We start from the raw sequence: 23,327 nt of genomic DNA, 5'->3' as shown, positions 1-23,327 counted from the left end.
TATCTCTAATTAACCACTCAAAAACTCAAAGTGGCACTGTGGGTCAAGGTGGTAGAGTGCTAGCCTTGAGCAGAAGGGCTCAGGGACAGAGCCCAGGCCCTGAGTTCAAGCCCCACAACTGACAAAAAAGTATAGTAAGACTTACAGAAAAGCTTAAATCTGTCAAACATGATTTTTGAAAACTGTAATCAGCAGTTACCATCTGGATTTATATTTGGGGACAAGCTAGATGAATAAGACAAGTTCCTTCAAGAAATTATGGTCAAGGGCTGGGAAGGTGGCTCAGTGGTAGAGTGCTTGCCTTGCATGCATGAGGCTCTGGGTTCGATTCCTCAGCACCACAAAAGCAGAAAAAGCCGGAAGTGGCGCTGTGGCTCAAGTGGTAGAGCACTAGCCTTGAGCTGAAGAGCTGAGGGACAGCGCCCAGGCCCAGAGTTCAGGCCCCACGACCGGACCCCCCCCCTCAAAAAAAAAAGAAAAAAGAAATTATGGTCAATAATATTTTTAACTGCCCTTCTTTTGGTCTGTGAAAATCAAGAATGTATGCTTTCCTAAGATAGGTCAGATTTAAAACTGTCATAAAAAATTTCAGAGTGAGACAGAACTTAGTCAAAGTACTTCATATGTTTTAAAATTTTTTCATGTCAAATTTAATGTCCAGTGTTCATTAATTATAAGAACTATGGGTTTGCATATTCAAACATTTAAATAACCCTAGTTCTTGACATTAGACATCACAAAAAAGGTGTTGCTAGACATTGATAAAATTTCTTTAGTGATTTCTTTAGTGATTTCAGGCTACAGTAAGTGAGACAAAATTTTAAGTTTTTATTGGATTTAAAGCAGATTTAATTTCTAAGTGAGGTCTATTCTAATCAGGCTTAAAATATCCATTAACAATCACCAAAGTAATATATCATTCCATGGCTTTGTTTGGGAGAAAAGGATACAAATCTCTTGCTAAATAAAAAAGTTTACTAATACCTTTCAGTTCAAACTGGGCATATTTCTGTGAGTGTAACATTTATAAAAATCTATGAAGCTGGGTGCTGATGGCTTACACCTGTAATCCTAGCTATTCCGGAGGCTGAGATCTGAGGATTGCAGTTCCAAGCCAGCCTGGGCAGCAAAGTCCCCATAAGACTCTTATCTGTAATTATCCACTCAAAAACTGGAAGTTTTGCTGTGGCTAATAGTGGTAGAGTGCTAGCCTTGAGCACAGAGAGGCTCAAAGACAATGCCCAGGCCCTGAGCTCAAACCCCAGGACCAGTAAAATGAAAGGAAGGAAGGAAGGAAGGAAGGAAGGAAGGAAGGAAGGAAGGAAGGAAGGAAGGAAGGAAGGAAGGAAAGAAGGAAGGAAGGAAGGAAAGAAGGAAGGAAGGAAGGAAGTTCATAAGATAAAAAATCCATTCATAGTTCTTTCTTGAATACTTCTATGTATATTCTGAGTTTCTATTGAGGCGAGCTGGTCACAGGTCTATCCTTATCAAAGAGTCTTCTCATTCTTTCAAGACACAGGCACAACGTTTTTACCACTACACCTTAGCTTTCTCTCCAGAGTTCAATTCCTGCCAAGGAATCCCCTAAAGTCAACATTGGTTGCAATGTGAATAGGCTGAGAATTTCCCTAATCATCAGATCCTGGTTTCTTCATGTTCATCAGTTCTTTCTCCAACCAAATTCTTCTCATATTTTTTCTTCCATGTTACTACAAGCAGAAAATATAAAACCATTCAGAATGTATTTTAAATCCTTTGCTTGGAAATGTTCTCAACTAAACAGTCAACATTAAGCAGGTTTAATTCACCTAAATTGTCTTCTACCTTGATTTTGAATAACATTTTCTTCATGTTTCAGTATTCATTAACAGAAAAACCTTAATGACCATTTTTCTTACAATCTGACTTAAATAATTTATGTATTCAATAAAATACATTCTTCTCTATATATCCTTCATTTTATTTTAAGTTGTCACTAGCTCATTAGTTCTACATCTCTACTAACAGTCTCTCCAAAGAAATCTAGGATTTTTCTACCATCCTTCTCCAAATTCTTAAACCCCTTACCCACTGCTCAATTCAAAAGCCATGTACATGGGTTTTGATATTTGTTACTATGACATTCCACTATAGGTACCAAAATCTGTACCAGTCAGGATCCAAACTAGAGAAACAGAACCTAAAGAAATATATAAAAAGATTTATTGAAGATAGTGACTTATCCTTTGTGGGAGCTGACTAAAGCATTCCCAGAGCTGTGTTATACGCTATTTAAGGGCATGCTAGAATATTGAAACACAAGGCAAACATGCTGTCCTTATTTGGAGTTTCTACTTTGTTTCAGGGAAGATTCAACTCTACTTGTACAACCTTATATCTAGCTGAATCAGGCCTATCCAATTATCTAGGATATTCTCATTATTTGAAGTTTAGATGGTTAGCAACTTTAATTTTACTTGCACAATTCATTTTCACAATATAAGTAGACATACTAATAGGTTGCCGGAAAAGGATGTGGATATAATTAAGGATATAATATTTCTACCAATGATTTCCCCAAATCATTCATCAATATATCCTTCAACATATCCTTTCAATGCATTGTGTTTGGAATTAAGGATATAATATTTCTACCAATGATTTCCCCAAATCATTCATCAATATATCCTTCAACATATCCTTTCAATGCATTGTGTTTGGTTATTTAATATTAACTCTAAATGTATTTTTCCAAATTCCTTATGAGCTGAACAATGTAATCACTCAAAGGCAAGTAGATATTTGCATGCTATACTATCCAAAGTTCTTTTAAACAAAGAACTTGGAGCTTACTTGGAGAATTTCTTTGACATAGGAAGGGATAACTGTAAGGAATGGATTGCTTAGGCTTTGAGTCTGTTGACCCTCCAGAAATATTATAAACATGATCAATCTTGGTATCAGTTAACAAGTCAAGAACATTAAGAGGATCATAACTCAGTCAAGATAAGAAAGAACCAATAGTATTCACTATATTAAGTTAGATTATATAAAGATGAAAAAGAAAAAAATCATGAAATGATATATTTATTTTAGGACAAAAATCTAATGATTACAAGTATGGGATTGAAATAAACACCTTAAGTTATACATATTGATGCTTATTGGAAAATTGAAGATACATTCAAGAAGAATGGAAGGAAAAAAGCATTAGTGAACTTACATCCCAAACAGAAACTGAATTACTGAACAGTCATAGCTGTGTAAGTAATAAAAAGTAAAAATATTTCCAGATTTAAAGACAAAGAGGGATACAAACATTGCTGTGTGGGGCTGGGGGTTTAGCCCAGCGGAAGGGCAGCGCAAGGCCCTAGGTTCGGTCCTCAGCCTGGGGGGGGGGGGAGAAAAAGAAAAAAAAACAAACATTGCTGTGTGATATGGTGGAAACATATAAAAACAGCAAATATTCAATTGTGATGTGGTGGGAAACAAGTTTTTAACTAGAACTATACTTATTAGGAGCAGTTAACTCTTACATTATTCTTTGAGACTGAATACTAAGTATTAAATCCAGAATATATATAGTTGATGTAAAATATTTACTAATAGAATACTTAAAAAAACTATACAACAAACAAACCAGCAACAAAGGTGAACAGTATTCAAAAAAAATGTAGAAAAAGGTTGAAGATGTAGCTCAGTGGCAGAGCACTTCTCTAGCATGCACAAGGCCCTTCATTCAATCCACGAAACATGAAAACAAAGCTACAAAGGTTAAAAAAAAGTAGAAAAAAAACTAATAGACAACAGATAGGTTTCTTATATCTATATTATTTGGACAAGATTATCCTCTAATTTTGGTTCAGGATCCTGGCCTAAAATATTGGAGATAATACGCTTCAGGAATGTGAACTCATTGGTCCCAAAACCTCCTGGCAGACTCACCTCATTCTTGGAGCTGTGGGACAAATCCCTATGCCACTCACGTCCAACACTTGACCAGGAAAGGAGCCGGGAACCGAACAGCCACCTCGCGAGCATGCTCTTCTCCTGCACAGCCACACCGCCACGATTAGCAGCAGAGACAAGAGGACAAGAGAAGTCACGGCCGCCAGCGCGATGACCAAGTAGGCAGTGAGGCGGTCGGGCTGCGCGCGCTCGGGCGCCGGCGCGTCGGGCAGCGGCAGGTAGGGCTGCGAGAAGCCATCCACCAGCAGCACGTGCAGCGTGACGCTGGCCGAGCGCGGCGGCTCGCCATTGTCCTTGACCAGCAGCAGCAGCCTGTGCTTGGGCGCGTCGCGCTCGCTCAGCAGCCTGGCGGTGCGCACCTCGCCATTGTGCGGCCACACGCTGAACAGCCCGGGCTCCGTGGCCTTGAGCAGCTGGAACGACAGCCAGGCGTTCTGGCCCGAGTCGCGGTCCACCGCCACCACCTTGCTCACCAGGTAGCCCGGCTCGGCCGCCCTGGGCAGCAGCTCGGTGCAGGGCGCAGACGCGTTCTGCAGCGGGTACAGCACGAAGGGCGAGTTGTCGTTGGCGTCCAGCACCTGCACGCGCACCAGCGCCTGGCTGCTGAGCGGGGGCGAGCCGCGGTCGGCGGCGCGCACGCGCACCTCGAACGCCTGCAGGGCCTCATAGTCCAGCGCCCTCAGGGCGAACAGCTGCCCGCTGTCCGCGTTGATGGACACCAGCGCCGCCGCCGCGTCGGGGCCGGGCTGCGGGCCGGGCAGCAGCGAGTAGGTCAGCTGGGCGTTGCTGCCCGAGTCTCTGTCTGTGGCACTGATGGTGCCAATGTGCAGGGCGGGGCTGTTGTTCTCGTGGACCCACAGGGTGTAGGAGGACTGCGTGAATTCGGGGGCGTTGTCGTTCACGTCGGACTCCTGCAGGGTGAAGGTGTGCTGGGTTTGCAGCCTGGGGATCCCCAAGTCGGAGATGGTGATGCTCATATTGTACTCGGATCTGGTTTCCAGGTCCAGTGCCCCTTCTGTTATCAGCCCGTAGAAGTTCTCAATGGAAGGTTTTAGCGTGAAAGGAGTGTCATTCTGGTTGGATCAAACCATCTTTCCATTTTCTCCAGAGTCTCGGTCCTGAGTTCTAAACAGAGCTACTTCTGTCTCAGGGGAATTTTCAGGTAAAGGACTGATAAGCGATGAAATAATTAGTTCTGGGTAATTATCGTTAATATCCACAACTTCAATAGAGACAGAACATTTTCCAGAAAGTCCTCTGCCAGCAGATACCTCTATATCTAGCTCATAGAAGGATCTTGTCTCAAAATCTAATTCTTTTCTTAGTAGGACTTCTCCTGAAAAGCTGCTTAGCTCAAAAGTTTTACCTATCTCCAGAGAACTATAAAAAATAGAGCATGATATCTCTCCATTTGTTCCAGAATCTAAATCCCTAGCGAACACCCTGACACCTAAAGGACTGATTTCTGGGATTTGTACGTCATAAAGCTCCTGAGCAAATTCCGGGGCATTATCATTGACATCCAAGACCAGGACACGAATCAGGGTTGTGCTGGAACGGGTTGGAAAGCCACCATCTAATGCTGTCAGGGCTAATCTGAACTCATCTAGCTCCCCACAATCCAGTTCCTTATCCAGCACGAGCTCTGGGTATTTCCTGCCATCCCGGCGGGTTTTGGTGGAAACACGGAAATACAAATTGGGACCGATAGTATAGTTTTTAACATTGTTGTTGCCCGCATCCAAGTCCTGAGCTCTTTTCAGAGGAAACACAGTACCGGGAGAGCTAGTCTCTAATCTTTTCAGGGTCATTTCTCTTTCAGGAAACTCAGAATGATCGTTTATGTCTCCCATCGGGAACTCAGCCCGAAATCCTTCCAATGGCCTTTGCAGTAACACTTGGAAAGGCATTACAGAGGGCTCCGTGGGGTCAGCTCCTCTCGGTCGAGTTTCTCATTTAAAATCAAGTTTACAGTCTGCAGATCAAGCTGCAAAGCCTGGTTCCTTATCCTCAGAGGCTACCTAACCTGAGCTCCCCAGGTAGCTACTTCCCCCACTCCCCAGCCCTAGTTCCTTAGCCAGGTCTGCCACAAAGGAAGCACTCCATTTCCTCGTTACAAAATAGCGGTGGGGTTCCCAGCCTGCCTGAACCACCCCCAGTAAGAGAAAGGTGGTCAGGACTTGCCTTTGTTTGAACTCCCATCCGCTGTCCATCTTTGCTTCTCTTCACACCTTCCCAGGGACCAGGGCAAGCGGTACCTTACAGAGACAGGAAACCGAGGCAGAGAGCGATCTTTGATTACACTGATATCATTAATAACCTCTTTAGAAGTGTAGATAAGCAGCAGAACGGGCTTTGGGCTCTGACTTCTGCTTTTCTTTTGCTCCGGAATGCTGAAGTAGAGTTCCTGGCATTTTCTCTTTGAAGGCTTAGCTTGTGTTGTTTTAGCCTCTAAAGGATTTGCTACGCTTTTCCCATAAAAGCTTGAAGATGGTTGTAATCATGAAATCATGCAGTTTTATTCATTCAAAGATTATTCGCTATGTGTTAGGATTGGGAAAATAATTGAGCAAACAACTCAGGCATTCCCCCTATCTTCTGGAGCCTGTATTCTAGGTTGGGGGTATCCTGAGGGAAACTGAGAAACGAAAGAAGACATAATAATGATCAAACATCTTGTAAAATTAATAACACATAGCCCTTGATTAATTAAAATTCAGCAAAAGGATTAATTCCTCTAGATTTTATTTCAAAGTTTATGCAACTATTCACCAGAATTGTGTTCCCTATTGTGGTTGAAATACATCATGGGAAAAGCTACAGGTTTGTAAGAATCCTTCACAACCATCCCAGGGGACCACAGCAAAGGCAGACAGGCACAGGAGAAAGATTATTATAAGGTGTATTAGAGGGGCCATAGCTCCCTGAGAATGATAGCACATGGCATCTACCCCCTCCAGGTGACAGCTAGGTGTGAGGCAGGTGAGGAAGTAAGGGTAGAAGTAAGGTAAGTGCCTGCAGGGTAGGTCTGGGTGGGAAAGAGGGAGCGGACAGCTGTTTGGCTGGTACTGTAGGGCAGGGAAGAGCTCAGGTCTGGGTGGAGCTGAGGACCAAAGGTGAGGATAATTCTAACAAGGTTAATTCTAGATTATGATAGAATTTCACATAATGTCACAGAATTATAATTTTATGAACTTTTTCAACTATGGCAAAATGCAGATGAAGAGACTGGTATTTTTTATCCTGTGCCCCCCCCACCATAGCATGTATTATCTGACATAGCAAAATATACATTTTCATTTCTTTTGTGTCACCTGTAAGTGCTAAAATGCTTAGTTTAGTGCTTCATCCCCAGCAGCTAAAATAATCCTTGGCACAGAGTAAATGCTAAATACATGTTTGTTGAATGGATCAGTGGATAAAATCACAATTAATGCAAACATTCAGGTGTATCTTTCTCTACCGTAGATGCTTCCTTTTCATTCCTAGTGTTGGGAAACCAAATGCAGGGTCTTGGGATTGCTAAGCAAACATTTTTTTATGGAACTAAATCCCTAGCCTCTATATGCACATTCTTTAACCATGATGTAAGTTAATTACATAAGTTGAATAAATTAGACAACATGTTTGCAAGTAGATGTTTGCTATGCTCTTGAATAGTATTTGAAATAACTTAGAATGATATAAGATGGATTTTTTTGGTACAAGAGAACCTTATGCTCTTTCAGCTTGCTTGGCTGGTACTCTACCACTTGAGATGTAGTGGTAGAGCTCTGCTTTTTTTCTGGTCATTTTGGTCATGGAGTCGTATGGACCTTTTCTGCTTTTGCTGGCTTTGAATAAAAATCCTCTATACCTCAACCTCCTGAATAGCTAGGATTACAGGGGGGAGCAACTGATGCTCAACTTCAAAATGTTTTCTTCATTTAATAATTTAGTCACTTCCCACAATAGAGATACATACATTTTTTTAAAAAGGAACAATATGACAAAAAGGTCTTACTGTACAAATATGATATACATCTTTATTAGGAACACATTTTACAATATTAATGTTATTTCACACCAATGCCTCTATTGACAATAATGTTATTCAAATGTCCTTTCTTGTTAGCAGAATTTCCTCCCTCCCTCCTTTCCTATTTCCTTTGTTTATTTAACTTTTTCATTTTTATTTTATTGTCTAATATTAGTTACACAGGAGGGGGCTTTTCATTGTTACTTCTCACAGGTTTGCCTTGTGATCTCATCAATCTCACCCCCTCTATTACACTTCTTTTCTTTCTTTCATGGTACTGGGGATAAATTCAGGGCTTCTACTGTGCTAGGCAAGTGTTCTACCAATGAGCTATATCCTTAATCCCTAGGTGAAGAATTTTCTAAAAATTTCTACTAACTACTCTGAAAGCTGTTAACACTGGGAACATCTTTAATTCCTCTCAAAGTTATACCTTTTTTGAGGTCTCACTATATAGCCCAGATAGACTTCAGACTCCACGAGCCTTTTGCCTTCTGAATGAAAGAAATACAGGCATGTAGCACCAACCTGGCTTTCAAAAATACATAATTTAATGAAAGTTTGTAAGCACTACTAATAGTGTATAAACCTCACAAAAGAGTACATCATACAGTGCAAAGCATTATATCAACATGAAAACTATGACAAAAACTCTAATGGTAACTCTAATTTACCAGTGCATGCAACAATCTCTAACTGTGATTTTTAACAAGGAAACCCTTCAGTTAGCTCAGAGAAATTAAAAGAACAGGTATTAGTTCCCAGAAATCCAGGTAAGAAAGCTGATTTGAGATGATCTTGAACATCTATGGCAGGAAAGCCTGCAGCAAGGTTACAAGTTGAGGTCTCTAACCTTTTTGTCTCTCAGTGGACTTTTTGAGCACTTGTCCATGTATCTAGTCAATGACACTAATTTCTGATTAACTTACTTTTTTTTGGTGGCAATACTGGCCCTAGAACTCAGGGCTGGGGTCTGCTCTGAGCTTTTTTGTGTAAAGCTAGTGCTCTACTACTTGAGCCACAACACCACTCTGGCTTTTTTGTGGTCAACAGGAGATGAATGTCTCACAGACTTTGACAGGCTAACTTCAAATCACAATATTCAGATCTCAGCCTCCTAAGTAGCTAGGCTTGAGCCACAATCACCCAGCATTTGTTAATGTTCTAATAGATACTACATTATATCATGTTCTATAGTCATTTTGTAAAAACTAAAACATCTGATTGGCACAAGATCAGATTAACCCCACTGGGTTTAATAATATCTACTATCAGTTCCAATTTTCTGAAACCATGAAGCTGAATCATATAAAATGAATACAACTGCAATAATACATCTCTCTTGAAGAGAGATTTTTTAGAAAAAATGGAGTGGGCTAAACAAATCACAGAAAAGTATAAATTTTATCATTGTTGAGATAAGTGAAAAGGTTTTTTTTAGCAGTACACACCTATCGTATACTAAAGGTTATATGACATATGTGAAAGTTTTAACTTTGGGAGAAGTAGTAATATTTCCCATTTAAGTCTACTGTAAAACAAAACCATGGTTTTGCATGTATTTCTCCATTTAAATAGTCCAGAAAAGGAAGCATAATGTCAGAATAAGCAGAATATATTTTTGAATTATACTTGTCTTCAAAATATTAAAAGTTGAGAAAAGAATTTCTGGGCAACAAAGAGAAAATAAGAGTGAGGTTATATTCCCGATTATGTTGAGAAGATCATAAATGAAACAAATATTTGTGACTTTTCAGCAATAAATAACATTGAAGTTTTGTCTCCTTCAAATAGAAATGATTTTTTTAAAAGAGACTATTGGCAAGCTGGGTGCTGGTGGCTCATGCCTGTAATCCTAGCTACTCAGGAGGTTGAGATCTGATGATGGTGGTTCAAAGCCATCCCAGGCAGGAAAGTCCAAGAGGCTGATCTCCAATAAACCACCAGAAAACCGGGGGTGGGGAGGGGGCGCTGTGGCTCAAGTGGTAGAGCACTAGCCTTGAGCTGAAGAGGTGAGGGACAGCGACCAGGCCTAGAGTTCAAGGCCCACTACCCACTACCGACAAAAAGAGAGAGAGAGAGACTATAGGCATATACTCAAGGAAATTTTCTAGACTCAACCAGGAAAATAATGGCGAATATTAAAAATTTTTATAAAACAAGAGTATAATGGAAACCCAGTATATTTAGAGAGAACACATCTTTGACCTCAACGACATGAAAAAAGAACCCGTTGCTAATTCTACACAAGACCATTTACATAGGTGGATTTTCTTCTACCCCATTCACAGCTCCATGATGGTTCAGAATAATAGACTTCAGGAACTTAAACTCGTTACTCCCAGAGTCTCCTTTGAGACCAACTTCATACTGGTAAAACTGAGACAGGGTCCCCGTGCCACTCACATCCAGCAGGTGTCCAGGCAAGGGGCCATCGGGCAGCACGCAGCCGGCCAGCGAGCGCGCCCTGCTCCTCCTGCACAGCCTGACGGCCACGAAGAGCAGCAGAGACAAGAGGAAGAGAGAAGACACGGCCGCCAGCGCGATGACCAAGTAGGCAGTGAGGCGGTCGGGCTGCGCGCGCTCGGGCGCCGGCGCGTCGGGCAGCGGCAGGTAGGGCTGCGAGAAGCCATCCACCAGCAGCACGTGCAGCGTGACGCTGGCCGAGCGCGGCGGCTCGCCATTGTCCTTGACCAGCAGCAGCAGCCTGTGCTTGGGCGCGTCGCGCTCGCTCAGCAGCCTGGCGGTGCGCACCTCGCCATTGTGCGGCCACACGCTGAACAGCCCGGGCTCCGTGGCCTTGAGCAGCTGGAACGACAGCCAGGCGTTCTGGCCCGAGTCGCGGTCCACCGCCACCACCTTGCTCACCAGGTAGCCCGGCTCGGCCGCCCTGGGCAGCAGCTCGGTGCAGGGCGCAGACGCGTTCTGCAGCGGGTACAGCACGAAGGGCGAGTTGTCGTTGGCGTCCAGCACCTGCACGCGCACCAGCGCCTGGCTGCTGAGCGGGGGCGAGCCGCGGTCGGCGGCGCGCACGCGCACCTCGAACGCCTGCAGGGCCTCATAGTCCAGCGCCCTCAGGGCGAACAGCTGCCCGCTGTCCGCGTTGATGGACACCAGCACCGCCGCCGCGTCGGGGCCGGGCTGCGGGCCGGGCAGCAGCGAGTAGGTCAGCTGGGCGTTGCTGCCCGAGTCTCTGTCTGTGGCGCTGATGGTGCCAATGTGCAGGGCGGGGCTGTTGTTCTCGCGGACCCACAGGGTGTAGGACGACTGCGTGAATTCGGGGGCGTTGTCGTTCACGTCGGACACCTGCAGGGTGAAGGTGTGCTGGGTTTGCAGCCGGGGTGTCCCCAAGTCGGTGACAGTTATCGTGATGTTATATTCATCTTTTATCTCTCTATCCAGTGGGCGTTCTGTTACCAGGGTGTAGAAATTTTTGAAGGTGGGTTTTAAGAGAAAGGGGAGGTTGTCTGTAATCGAGCAAATCATCCTTCCATTGTCTTCAGCATCTTGGTCTCGTAAACTGAAAACAGCGACTACCATCTCAGGTGAAAAATTTTCTGGTATGAGGGTGGTAAGTGACGTAATGGCTATTTCTGGTGGGTTGTCATTCACGTCTAAAACCTGAACAGTAATAACTGATTTCCCAGAAAGACCCCCACCATCTATGGCCTGAATGTTTATTGTGTAAGACCGAATTATCTCAAAATCCAGAAGTCCTTTCAAATGGATTTCTCCAGAAACTGGATGGATTTCAAATGTTTTCAGTCCATCTCTAGAAGGATGAGAGAATGAGTAAGAGAGTTCTCCGTTTGTTCCTACATCTGAATCTGTAGCAGATACCTTGATTACCATGGAGCCCACAGGGCTGTTCTCGGGTATTTGAACCTCATAGACTGGTCTCTCAAACTCAGGGGCATTGTCATTAATATCTATGACCACTACTCTAATCAGCACAGTCCCAGATCTTGGCGTTGATCCTCCATCTACGGCTGTTAGTGTTAAGCTAACCTCAGGTTCCTTTTCTCTGTCTAGAGGTTGGATCAGTACCAACTCTGGGTATTTTCTACCTTCAGCACTGTCTTGTAATTTAAGGTGAAAATGAGAGTTGGGGCTTATTGTGTAATTTTGAACACTATTATTTCCTGTATCTAAGTCCTGAGCACTGTCCATTTGGAATGAGGTTCCTGGAGTAGTACCTTCTGAGATTTTTAGAAGTATTTGTTTTTCTAGGAACACAGGAGTGTGGTCATTTATATCTTTAACCAAAAGCTCAGCTTGAAAAAATTGCAAAGGATTTTCAAATAACACCTGGAAATGCAGTATGCAGGGTTCAGTGATATCACACAGTGCCTCTCGGTCCAGTCGTTCATTTAAGAGCAAGTTGCCAGTCTGCAGATCCAAACCCAAGTAAGGTTTATAGTCATCAAAGATGACCCTGGCACCTCTCACAGCCAGGTTTTCCACACCGGAACCCATATCTTTAATCACATTGCCTACAAAAGAGCCGATCTCAGTTTCCTCTGCCACCGAATAACTCCAAATCTCAGAACAAACTGAGGACCTTCCCAGGAAAACAAAGAAAAGCAACACTTGCCTTATCTGCTGAGCGCTCTCTTTCCCCAGCTCCATGACTCCTCAGACAAATGTCTTCTGTCAAAATGTTTCAGCGCAATCCCTAGTAGCTCCCAGGACTGTTCCTCTCATCTGAACCTTTGAGAATTTATAGATATGTACTTCTGTTCGGACGGTGTTGGTGGTGCCTTTTCTCTCCAAAGGCTTTTTTTCTTATATGCTCCCAGTTAAGAGAAGCATCTGCTCTTAAAAAAATTTCTCTGCCTTATCCTGCAGCGCCACCATGCGACTCTTCCAGTGTTAGACAAAGTCAATAAGTTGGAGACAAAGTATTTTTTTGTTTATCCACCAATTAAAATATTTTCTTTCCTACTCCAATCTGAGTTGTAATCTTTGTGATATATAATGCCATTACATTCATTGACATAATAAACCATAATCTGTTAGAGCTATAGTGGATATAAAAATCATATTTTATATAGGATCCCTGCCTCAAAATACACTGTAATTTTTCTGGGAAGATAATACGTAGGACAACTAAAGATAGTTAAAGTTAGGACCCTTTTATGTAAAAATAAATTCTCAGGAAAATAGGAAATGGGAACCTAGTGGTAAGTCTCTGAGATGAGACACTAAGAATGAGGCCATGAACTTCAAACTGAACCTTGTATATGCAGATCAGTGTTTGGAGGAGATTGGGTACTTCCTATCAGGGAAATACTACCACTTTTAAGTGATATATACCATAGGATATTTACTTGGAAACAGCAAAAGTAAATGCTCACTAACATTTATTTATTTCTCAATATACCCAGAACCAAACAGCATAAAAAGTGAAACAATTTAGTTCTTAGTTTCATTATGAAGCTGAACTTCATCATATTGTAGACCAGGACCTCCAAGATACAATTCTAAATATACTATTCAGAAAGTATCTATTGGTCATATATTTTGTGTTAGAAATGGTGGTGAGTGTTAAGGATGAATGGCAATCACATAGACACATTTCTTGCCATGAAAAAGGGAGACAGAATATGACCACATATTTAAAATAGTGCATAGTGCTTACTATGTGATGGAAAATTTATGTTACTATAAGAGCCTAGATGGTAATTGGAAGTAAGGAAAGATTTTTCTACAAAAAGCATATTCTATATTGACACATAAAAATGAATAGGATAAAACCAAACAAAATTGGACATAGGATAAAAATTTCCAGGAAAACTAAAAACATAATTGTATAACTCAAAATGGAGAGACATGTCTTGGACAGAACAAGAGGAAAAAAATGAAAGAAAGTTAAAATAGCAAAGTCAAGCAAATAGCTTGTGAGCTGTGGCATTTACATTAGTGGAAATGCAAACTTATTAAAGCATTCTATTTTTTCTTCATTCGATTGTTTCTAACTTATTTATAAGATGATTTTTTGGTTGCTTTGCATGTCCCTCCCCCATGGTATAAGCCCTGCTTTCACTGTATTTGATGTTGGTATAATTTATGGAGGGGAAGGGAAAAAACAAATCGTTTAAATAGGGATACAGGTGGACCCATTGCAACAATGAGATGTACAAGTTGTTATGTCGAAAAACAAACTTTACAACCTTAGTGTGGGGGGGGAATATTGGGAGGGCGGTGAAGATAGGAAGGGATGGGAAGGGGAAACAAAGGAGGAGGCTACAATGCTTGATAAGAAATGTACTCATTATCTTGCCCATGTAATTGTAACCCCTCTGTACAGTATACAGGGTTATATTTTTTAAAAAATTTTGTAAAGAAAATTTCCGTGCACCCCCAACCATGATAATGAGTTTCTCATGTTTTGAGATTTAAAATATGCAACCCCTGCTCACAGCTATGTTTTTCTTCTGCTTCTGCAGCTCAAGGCTATGTTTTGCATCTCAAAATCAGCTTGCTTTGCTTCGACAAACACCACCTGTTAGTCGTTTTTCTCTTTAAAAACCCTGATGAGAACAAAACCTACACCAAACATCACTACCTCAATAGTGGGTTATCTTCACCATACAGCTAATAAAGACTCCTTGTTCTGTTTATCTGGAAAAAAATAAAGTATTCTAAACAGAAATGTGACAGCCATGATTTTACTTATTTTTATTTTTAAATATAATTTTATTGTTATTATGAAGGTATTGATCAACTTGTTTCAGAGTTGAGAATAAATTAGAAAGGAGTGAAAGACTAAGACTGATTAGAACTGGTTGCAGCAATACAAGTGTGAGATGATACTGGCCTCAGTTGGAAACCCAATAACTGTTCTGGAATGATAAACTAATATTGGATATGGTAATAAATTAGACCTAGGATGATATAGGAAGGAGGAAAAAAATCAACAAATGGTTTTCAAGCTTCAGGCATTGAAGGTAAACTACATACAAAAAAGGAAGAGGAGCTGGGCACCGGTGGCTCACGCCTGTAATCCTAGCTACTCAGGAGGCTGAGATATGAGGATCGCGGTTCAAAGCCAGCCCAGGCAGGAAAGTCCATGAGACTCTTATGTCCAATAAACCACTAGAAAACCAGAAGTGAGGCTGTGGCTCAAGCTGTAGAGCGCTCGCCTTGAGCTGAAGAGTGCCAGGACTGAAGAGTGCCAGGACAGCGCCCCAAGCTCAGAGTTCAAGCCCCACGACTGATTAAAAAAAAAAAAGGAAGAGGAACATAAAGAGCTAGAGAAGATAATTTTACTTTTTGGGGAGAAAAAATATATTTAAAGCCATTGATGAAGTTGGTACATGGTGGCTCACAAACTAAAACCCCAGTTATTCAGGAGGTTAAGAACTGGAAGAAAAAGTTAGAAAGATGCACCCATCTCAACAGATGTGGTGGCACACAACCCTCATCCCAGATCCCACATATCTGTCTCTCTCATAGGAGATGTAAACAGGATTTGCTTCAGACAGGCCCAACGGAAAGTACACCTTGTTTAAAAGATTATATTTAAAAGATTGCCTTTTGGGGCTGGGAAGCTGGCTCAGTCTTGTATGCATGAGGCTCTGGGTTCAATTTCTCAGGACCACATAAGCAGAAAAAACCACAAGTGGTGCTGTGGCTCAAATGGTAGAACACTAGCCTTGAGCTGAAGAGCTGAAGGAACAGCACCCAGGCCCAGAGTTCAGGCCTCACAACCAACAAAGTAAAATTAAAATATTGTCTTTTGGAGGGAAGGAAGGGGAGTATAGAAATGACAGGAGGAAGGTGAACAAATGCAGCCACGGTAGACCCTGTGGAAAATGAAAGTGACGTTGTGGTGACATTGTCCAAAAAGAAATGTACTCATTACTTAAATTATATTCAACACCTTAATAATAACATAATTACATTTTAAATGATTACATAAGCAAAAGGGGATTGCAACATGGCTCATGTAGGAGAGCACCTGATTTGCAGAGTAACCACGTATCAGGAAGAAAAAAAAGAAAATCAACTTTGATGTATTCACAGAGCACTCATAAATGTTTATGTAAATGATCTTCCATTGTATAAATTAAACTGAGACAAGAGGTTCAAGCTGCAGAAACAAATTTGAGATTTATTGGCATAGATTATGATTGTTGCTCCTTTGGGAAATATAATAAATCATAAGTTGAGGATATTTGAATTTGATTTCAGAAATGATGCAGCTTAAGCTAGAGATGTAATTTAGTAGAGCACTTACAGTAGAAAACATCTTCAAGATGAAAATCCCTGTTTTAAAAAAGATGATAAGGACATACCTTTTCCTGAGACTCTCAAAGAGAAGCAGTGTTAACAATATGAAGTATTGTTAAAGTACTATTACTAATAATCCTTTGTTGTAAGCACACTTCTGAAAGATGCTTGGGTTCAACAGAACACCAACAGCCAAACTACCACTTTCAAACAATTCAGAAAGATTGTGAGTGCTTAAGGCCTACCTTTCATTTGTGTGAATACAATCCTTCACGCATAATGGATCAGACCATTATTGGAACAAACATGAGGGGAGTGTCATGATTGGTGGAGACATCCTAATCCCCTCTCCTTCTGACTGTATAAGTAGGCTGCTCAACTCTGTGAACAGTTGGAGCTCTCCTTGATGCCCCTACCTCCCCACCTCGCATGTCATTAGAAGTAAAGAAGAAAAAATAGAAGCAGGTAAACTCTTGCACCCAGCACTGTGGCAATGTATTAGTTAGTGATATAGACAGCTACATACCTAGTCATGATCTTTGTTTTGAATATTTCAGTTTATAACTCCACATGACTACAAATATTGTTTTGCATACATAACAATAGCATTTTCACAACAGCAGCTTCATTAACACTTTTGCAAAAATAAGACAGCAAATGAAGATTGTATTTCATGTTGTTATATCCTTGATAAAGATTTTTAAAACAAATGAGAGAACAAAATAGAAATGAAAACCCATGTGACTACAGAACCTCCTAAAATCCATTACAGATTAGAGGGGGAAAGATAACCTATATTTTTTTCAATGTCTTGGTTTTAATTTTTTATGTTTTTAAAATATATTTTTGGGGTGGGAAGGTGGCTCAGTAGTAGAGCACTTGCCTTGCATGCATGAGGCCCTGGGTTTGATTCCTCAGCACCACATAAACAGAAAAAGCTGGAAGTGGCGCTGTGGCTCAAGTGGTAGAGGGCTAGCCTTGAGCTGAAGAGCTGAGGGACAGGGCCCAGGGTCAGAGTTTAGGCCCCATGACTGGCCAAAAAAATAAAATAATATATATATTTATTTATATTTTTATTGTAATGATAATGTACAGAGGGGTTTCAGTTACATGAGTAAGCTATTAAGTGCAATTGCTATCGAGCATTGTTACCCCCTCCTTTGTTTTTCCCCTATTATCTCTTCTCTTCCCACTTCCCCAACTCCTCCCTCTCCACTTCCCCCAAGTTATAAAGTTCCTTTTCAACATAGTGTCTTATATGTCTCATTGTTACAAAAAGATGACCTAAAATTTTAAGAGCATTATAAAGATACATTGCTCTTATCCTTCTCTTTTACTGTCTTGCTACATTGTTATTCTAAAAATGCTTATTTCATCAGTGTCTACTCATTGGTTTAACCAGTGGCTTTCACATGCAGTTTTAACTCATGTCTGAAAAATGAAGAGGATCTAACTGTTCAAGATACTATAGTTTAATACCAAGTTAAATGAAATGCACTCTACTAATAAACACTTGTTTTAATACACACCAAGACTCAAAGTTTAATGAAAAATTTCTAAGGAAACTGAAAATGGTTTTAGCTATTACATAACGGTAAGTAAAAGCCCATTTTATTACCATCTAGTTTATAACATTTGATTTTATAGAAGCAATTACTTGAATACACACTGTGTCCATAGTACATTGTGTTATCAACATCTATATAATCCACCAGTGAACTGCCCCTGTATACATTTGGGGGCAAATATAAACCAGAAATAAAGATTTATACCTCCTTTGTCGGTTTCTGAGGGAAGCTAGAAGGCATTAGTGTTATTTTTTTCTGAATGGAATGGATTCTGGAAATGTGAAATGTTGAATAGGGCCCAGTGTCTATACTGACTCTTTTTATTTATACTGCAAAGTATGGAATGGAATCCAAGGCCTTATGCTTGCTAGATGAACACTTTACTACTAGTTACATCATTAATCTCTGTTTTCAAAACAGGCCCTGTTTTGACAACAGGGCCTCACTATGCTGCTATGCTATTCAAACTCCAGCCTTGAGTGCTGAATTAACAGACGTGTAACACAACACTCAGAACTGTATTTACTCTTGCCAATGATTAGGAAAGAGAAGCTAAATAACTATCTTTGTAGCTGAAGATAATTTTAATTTTTTTATGTTTTTGTCTTGTCTTCTAATGTAGGGTAATTGTACTTATAATGAGACTCTGAAGTATGTACTATTTTAGTGATAAATGATACAAAGTAAAAAATTTAAAGAAATAAAGATGAAGTAAACATACTGTAATAGTAATACCACAGCCAGATCAATACAAAACTCCTCCTTTTACAATATTATCAGTTTCATCTAAAATGTATTTTTTGAAATACTATATAAAACAGTTCTCTAGTACTGAATATGGAAGTGTAGCATACTTTTACCTTTATTTTGAAAATGTTGCAATGTTTAGTGCAATTGATACAATATGTGTGTCCTCTAAATACATCATTATTTTTTGTTTTTGTCTCTGCTTTGATGCTGTATAAAAATAATGTTAGCTATCCATGTATCCATCTGTCTGGCTATTTAATCTGTATATAATGATATCTGCCCCTTCCACCCACCCTCCAAGCTTTTTCTCTTACTTCATTCCTTTCTTTCTTTTTCCTCCTTCCCTTGTTTTATTAACTTTGTTCTTCATTGCTTTCTTCCATATTTCCTCTGTTGTGGAAGAGACCCAATGCCTTATACATGCTTGTGCACTAGAGAGCTACATATAAGTCCAGGTGTTTGTTTTTAGTTCCTTAGCTTGCTGTTCCAAATGACTACAAACTTGGCTTTGCATAGGTAACAATAGCATTATCACAAAATAATAGCAATTTCATTGATATTTTGGTAAAAATACACAGTAAAGTAAGACATTTCATATTATTATATCCTTGATAAAGATGTTTAAAACAAATTAGAGTACAACATGCAAATCAAAATGCATAAAACTGAAGAAATTTCTAAAATCTATTACAGAAGGGAGGGGGACGACCTGTGATTTGCCAAGAATACGAGGTTAAAATTTCGGAAGAAAAAGTTTTATTGAATGTTGAATCCAAAGCTATTCCGAAAATTCTCCATTCCATTCATATTGGTACTAGTGCCCTGGACTTCAAGATTAGGGATGATAGGCTTCAAGAATTTGAACTCATTGGTGCCAGTTCCTCCCTGCAGACACACCTCATACTGGTAGCTGTGGGCCAGGGTCCCCGTGCCACTCACATCCAGCGGGTGTGCAGGCAAGGGGCCATCGGGCAGCGCGCAGCCGGCCAGCGAGCGCGCCCTGCTCCTCCTGCACAGCCTGACGGCCACGAAGAGCAGCAGAGACAAGAGGAAGAGAGAAGACACGGCCGCCAGCGCGATGACCAAGTAGGCAGTGAGGCGGTCGGGCTGCGCGCGCTCGGGCGCCGGCGCGTCGGGCAGCGGCAGGTAGGGCTGCGAGAAGCCATCCACCAGCAGCACGTGCAGCGTGACGCTGGCCGAGCGCGGCGGCTCGCCATTGTCCTTGACCAGCAGCAGCAGCCTGTGCTTGGGCGCGTCGCGCTCGCTCAGCAGCCTGGCGGTGCGCACCTCGCCATTGTGCGGCCACACGCTGAACAGCCCGGGCTCCGTGGCCTTGAGCAGCTGGAACGACAGCCAGGCGTTCTGGCCCGAGTCGCGGTCCACCGCCACCACCTTGCTCACCAGGTAGCCCGGCTCGGCCGCCCTGGGCAGCAGCTCGGTGCAGGGCGCAGACGCGTTCTGCAGCGGGTACAGCACGAAGGGCGAGTTGTCGTTGGCGTCCAGCACCTGCACGCGCACCAGCGCCTGGCTGCTGAGCGGGGGCGAGCCGCGGTCGGCGGCGCGCACGCGCACCTCGAACGCCTGCAGGGCCTCATAGTCCAGCGCCCTCAGGGCGAACAGCTGCCCGCTGTCCGCGTTGATGGACACCAGCGCCGCCGCCGCGTCGGGGCCGGGCTGCGGGCCGGGCAGCAGCGAGTAGGTCAGCTGGGCGTTGCTGCCCGAGTCTCTGTCTGTGGCGCTGATGCTGCCAATGTGCAGGGCGGGGCTGTTGTTCTCGCGGACCCACAGGGTGTAGGACGACTGCGTGAATTCGGGGGCGTTGTCGTTCACGTCGGACACCTGCAGGGTGATGGTGTGCTGGGTTTGCAGCCTGGGAGTCCCCAAGTCGGAAACGGTGATGGTGATGTTGTATTCATCTCTTTCCTCTCTGTCTAGCGCTCTCTCTGTTATCAACATGTAAAAGTTCTTGACGGTTGGTTTCAGGATAAAAGGTATATCTTCTTCAACAGAACAAACCATTCTTCCATTGTCTCCCGAATCAAGATCTCGAACACTAAATAGAGCCACCAGGGTCTCTGAAGCATTCTCTTTAATTGTCTTTGTAGTTGATGAAATCATTACCTCTGGTGGATTGTCATTAACATCTAATACTTTAATTCCAAGAGTGCATTCTTCTGAAAGACCCCCACCATCTGTTGCCTGAATAGTTATACTATAGGACTGTATCACTTCAAAATCCAGCGCTGATTTCAAATGAACTTCCCCAGATAATGCGTTCATGTCAAAAGTTTTGCGAATATCTTCAGATGCATGGAAAAAAGTGTAGGATATTTTCCCATGATTTCCTGCATCCAGATCCTTAGCAGACATAGTGATTATCCAGGACCCAATGGGTGTGTCCTCTGGGACCTGCACCTCATAGAGACTCTGAGCAAACTTAGGTGCATTATCATTGATGTCCAAAACCTTAATGAGAACCAAAGTTGTCCCAGACCTGGGTGGAGATCCACCATCCAGTGCTGTGAGTGTTAATCTGTGCTCAGATTCCTTCTCATGATCTAATGCTCTATCCAGAACCAGCTCTGGGTAAATCTTCCCATCAACACTGTTTCTAATTTTAATATGGAAATAGGAATTGGGGCTAATTGTGTAGTTCTGAAGACTGTTCCTTCCTATGTCCACATCTTGAGCACTTTCCAATAGAAAGGTGGTTCCAATGGGAGCACTTTCTGATATTCTCAAAATTATTTCCTTGTCTAAGAATGTGGGAGAGTTATCATTTACATCTCTGACATGCAGTTCAACCTGAAAAAACTGTAAAGGGTTTTCCAATACTACCTGGAAATGCATTATGCAGGGTTCTGCAGAGGCACACAGCTCTTCTCTGTCCAGTTTCTCATTTAGAAACAAATCTCCTGTCAGTAAATCAAGGCGCAAATGCCTTTTATTGTCATCAGACACCACCCTAGCTTCCCGGAAGGACAGCTCCTCCACCCCTAGCCCCAAGTCCTTCAGAAGATTAGCCACAAATGAACCCATTTCAGTTTCCTCTGGCATAGTATAGTGCACAGATTCAGTACTAGCCTGAGACAATTGTAGCAAAACAAAGAAAATCAGCACTTGCCTTTTCTGAAGAGCCAATGCTTCTCTGATCCCCATGGTTCTTTCAGGTCACTTCTTTTATGGAAAAACGTTGGTTTGGCCTTAATTTTGAAAGCTTTAGCTCTAATTTTTAGGTAGGAAATCTCTGATAAATATGCAGCCCTCCTGCAGCTCCGTAGGTGAAGCTCCTTTAATACATTCCCCTTCAGTGTGTTAGATATTCTGTTTTGTGTAATGGAGCCCCCAGTGCCGGTATGGCTCATCTCATCTTATCCTGTAGCGCCACCATGTGTCTCTATAATGTTTTTCAATACTGTGCAATTTTTTTGTTTTTGAAAAATTTCACAATGCACCTGTTGTATTCATAATCATGTTTCCACTTACCTCTAAATACATTAAGACTCTCTTATAGATTAAGCTTTTGAAAATACAAGAACAAAATTACTCTTCTGATCAGGAAATATAGCATGACTTTTTTGAAACCATTTATCCCCAGTCTCTTTGGTTTACCTCAGTTCTTGACAAAAGGCATCTTATTGCTCATTTGTTTAAATCAGAAGCCAAACAAGGTCTATTTATGCATTCAGTTACCATTGCTTCTGATAATTCAAAGAAAGGATAACATTTTATTCAGGCAACTTCTTTAGTAGCTACCATGATATTCTCTTTTCCATTGAGTTTACCAATTGTAGTTAATAAATTCCTTTTTTCTCATATTTACATATAATCAGGAAAAATCCACAAAGTTTACTGTATGTCTAACACACGGTATTCAGTTTTGTATTTTAAAAGATACATGACACAAGTAAGATTGAGATAATCTTTATGGAGAATGACAAATATGGAGAGCATTATAATAATAAACTAACATGACAAATAGAAAATTTGAGAAATAATTCTTTTTTATAATTTAAATTGTTTATTAAGATGTTGTACAGAAGGATTGCAAATACACCAGTCAGTAACAAATACATTTCCTTTTATACAATGTTTTCTGTCCCCTTCCTGAGAGAGGAAAAAAATCATATTAAAATCAGAGAATGTCTTGAGTTAAAAATTGTGAAACCAAAAGGCAAATATAGATCTGAAAACCAAAGGCCCACGTCTGTAATTCGAACATCTTAGGAAACAGAGATCAGGAGAACTGAGGGTAAAGTCTAGCCTAGGCATATGGAATTCTCCTTCTCAATAAAAGCTAGGTGTGGTGGCACATATCTATCATCCCACTTTCAATGAAAAGTGAGAAAATAGCAGAATTAAGATTCAGGTGCATGTCCAGGCAGTAATCTACACCCTGCTTAAAAATAATCAGTGCAAGAAAAAAAGGCATGTCTCAGTAGTAGAGTGCCCACTTTGGAAGTGAAAGGTCTTTAATTTAAACCTCATTGCTCCAATAAAAATAAAGAAAAAGAAAATGAGGAAAAACAAAAACAACTGGTGCTTCAGAAAATCAAGAAAAAAATCAAGTTTTGAAATAGTTTATTGGATTTAAGATTGTCATTATGAAAGACTCTGATAGATATTCAACAAAATCTGTACTTCCTTTCTTCTGTAATAATAGAACTGCACCCAAGCAAATGGCTACTCTGGTAAATTGCTTATCATATTTTTTTTTTTGCAGTTATGTGTGGCTAAGTGAACTAAGCTCTTGCAGATAAAGCAGATCTGCAACAAAAGAGATCAGAATCTGCCTTTTTTCTCAAAGC

At 41.4% G+C, this 23,327-nt stretch overlaps 2 protein-coding genes and 1 pseudogene across 2 annotated transcripts; all 3 read right to left on the bottom strand.

The window, feature by feature from the left end:
- Nucleotides 1-888: 888 nt before the first annotated feature.
- Nucleotides 889-6,161, bottom strand: LOC138837437 (protocadherin beta-15-like; annotated as a pseudogene).
- A 1,822-nt stretch (nucleotides 6,162-7,983) lies between these two features.
- LOC138837436 (protocadherin beta-18-like) lies at nucleotides 7,984-12,769 on the bottom strand. Its single transcript, XM_070036220.1, has one exon. It carries the CDS (start codon nucleotides 12,593-12,595, stop codon nucleotides 10,223-10,225), a length of 2,373 nt encoding a protein of 790 aa, XP_069892321.1. The 5' UTR covers nucleotides 12,596-12,769; the 3' UTR covers nucleotides 7,984-10,222.
- Nucleotides 12,770-17,381: 4,612 nt separating this feature from the next.
- LOC138837435 (protocadherin beta-14-like) lies at nucleotides 17,382-22,020 on the bottom strand. The gene is given in 2 exon segments (XM_070036219.1): nucleotides 17,382-21,665; nucleotides 21,668-22,020. Coding segments are annotated over 2 exon segments (2,607 nt in total). The 5' UTR covers nucleotides 21,885-22,020; the 3' UTR covers nucleotides 17,382-19,275.
- Between the last annotated feature and the right edge of the window lie 1,307 nt (nucleotides 22,021-23,327).

The sequence above is a fragment of the Dipodomys merriami genome, unplaced genomic scaffold (assembly GCF_024711535.1).
Source record: "Dipodomys merriami isolate MVZ:Mamm:240054 unplaced genomic scaffold, mDipMer1.0.p SCAF_27, whole genome shotgun sequence".
In the NCBI taxonomy this organism is placed as follows: domain Eukaryota; kingdom Metazoa; phylum Chordata; class Mammalia; order Rodentia; family Heteromyidae; genus Dipodomys; species Dipodomys merriami.
The sequence above is the reverse complement of the archived record's forward strand: the minus strand, read 5'-3'. Positions and strand labels throughout refer to the sequence as shown.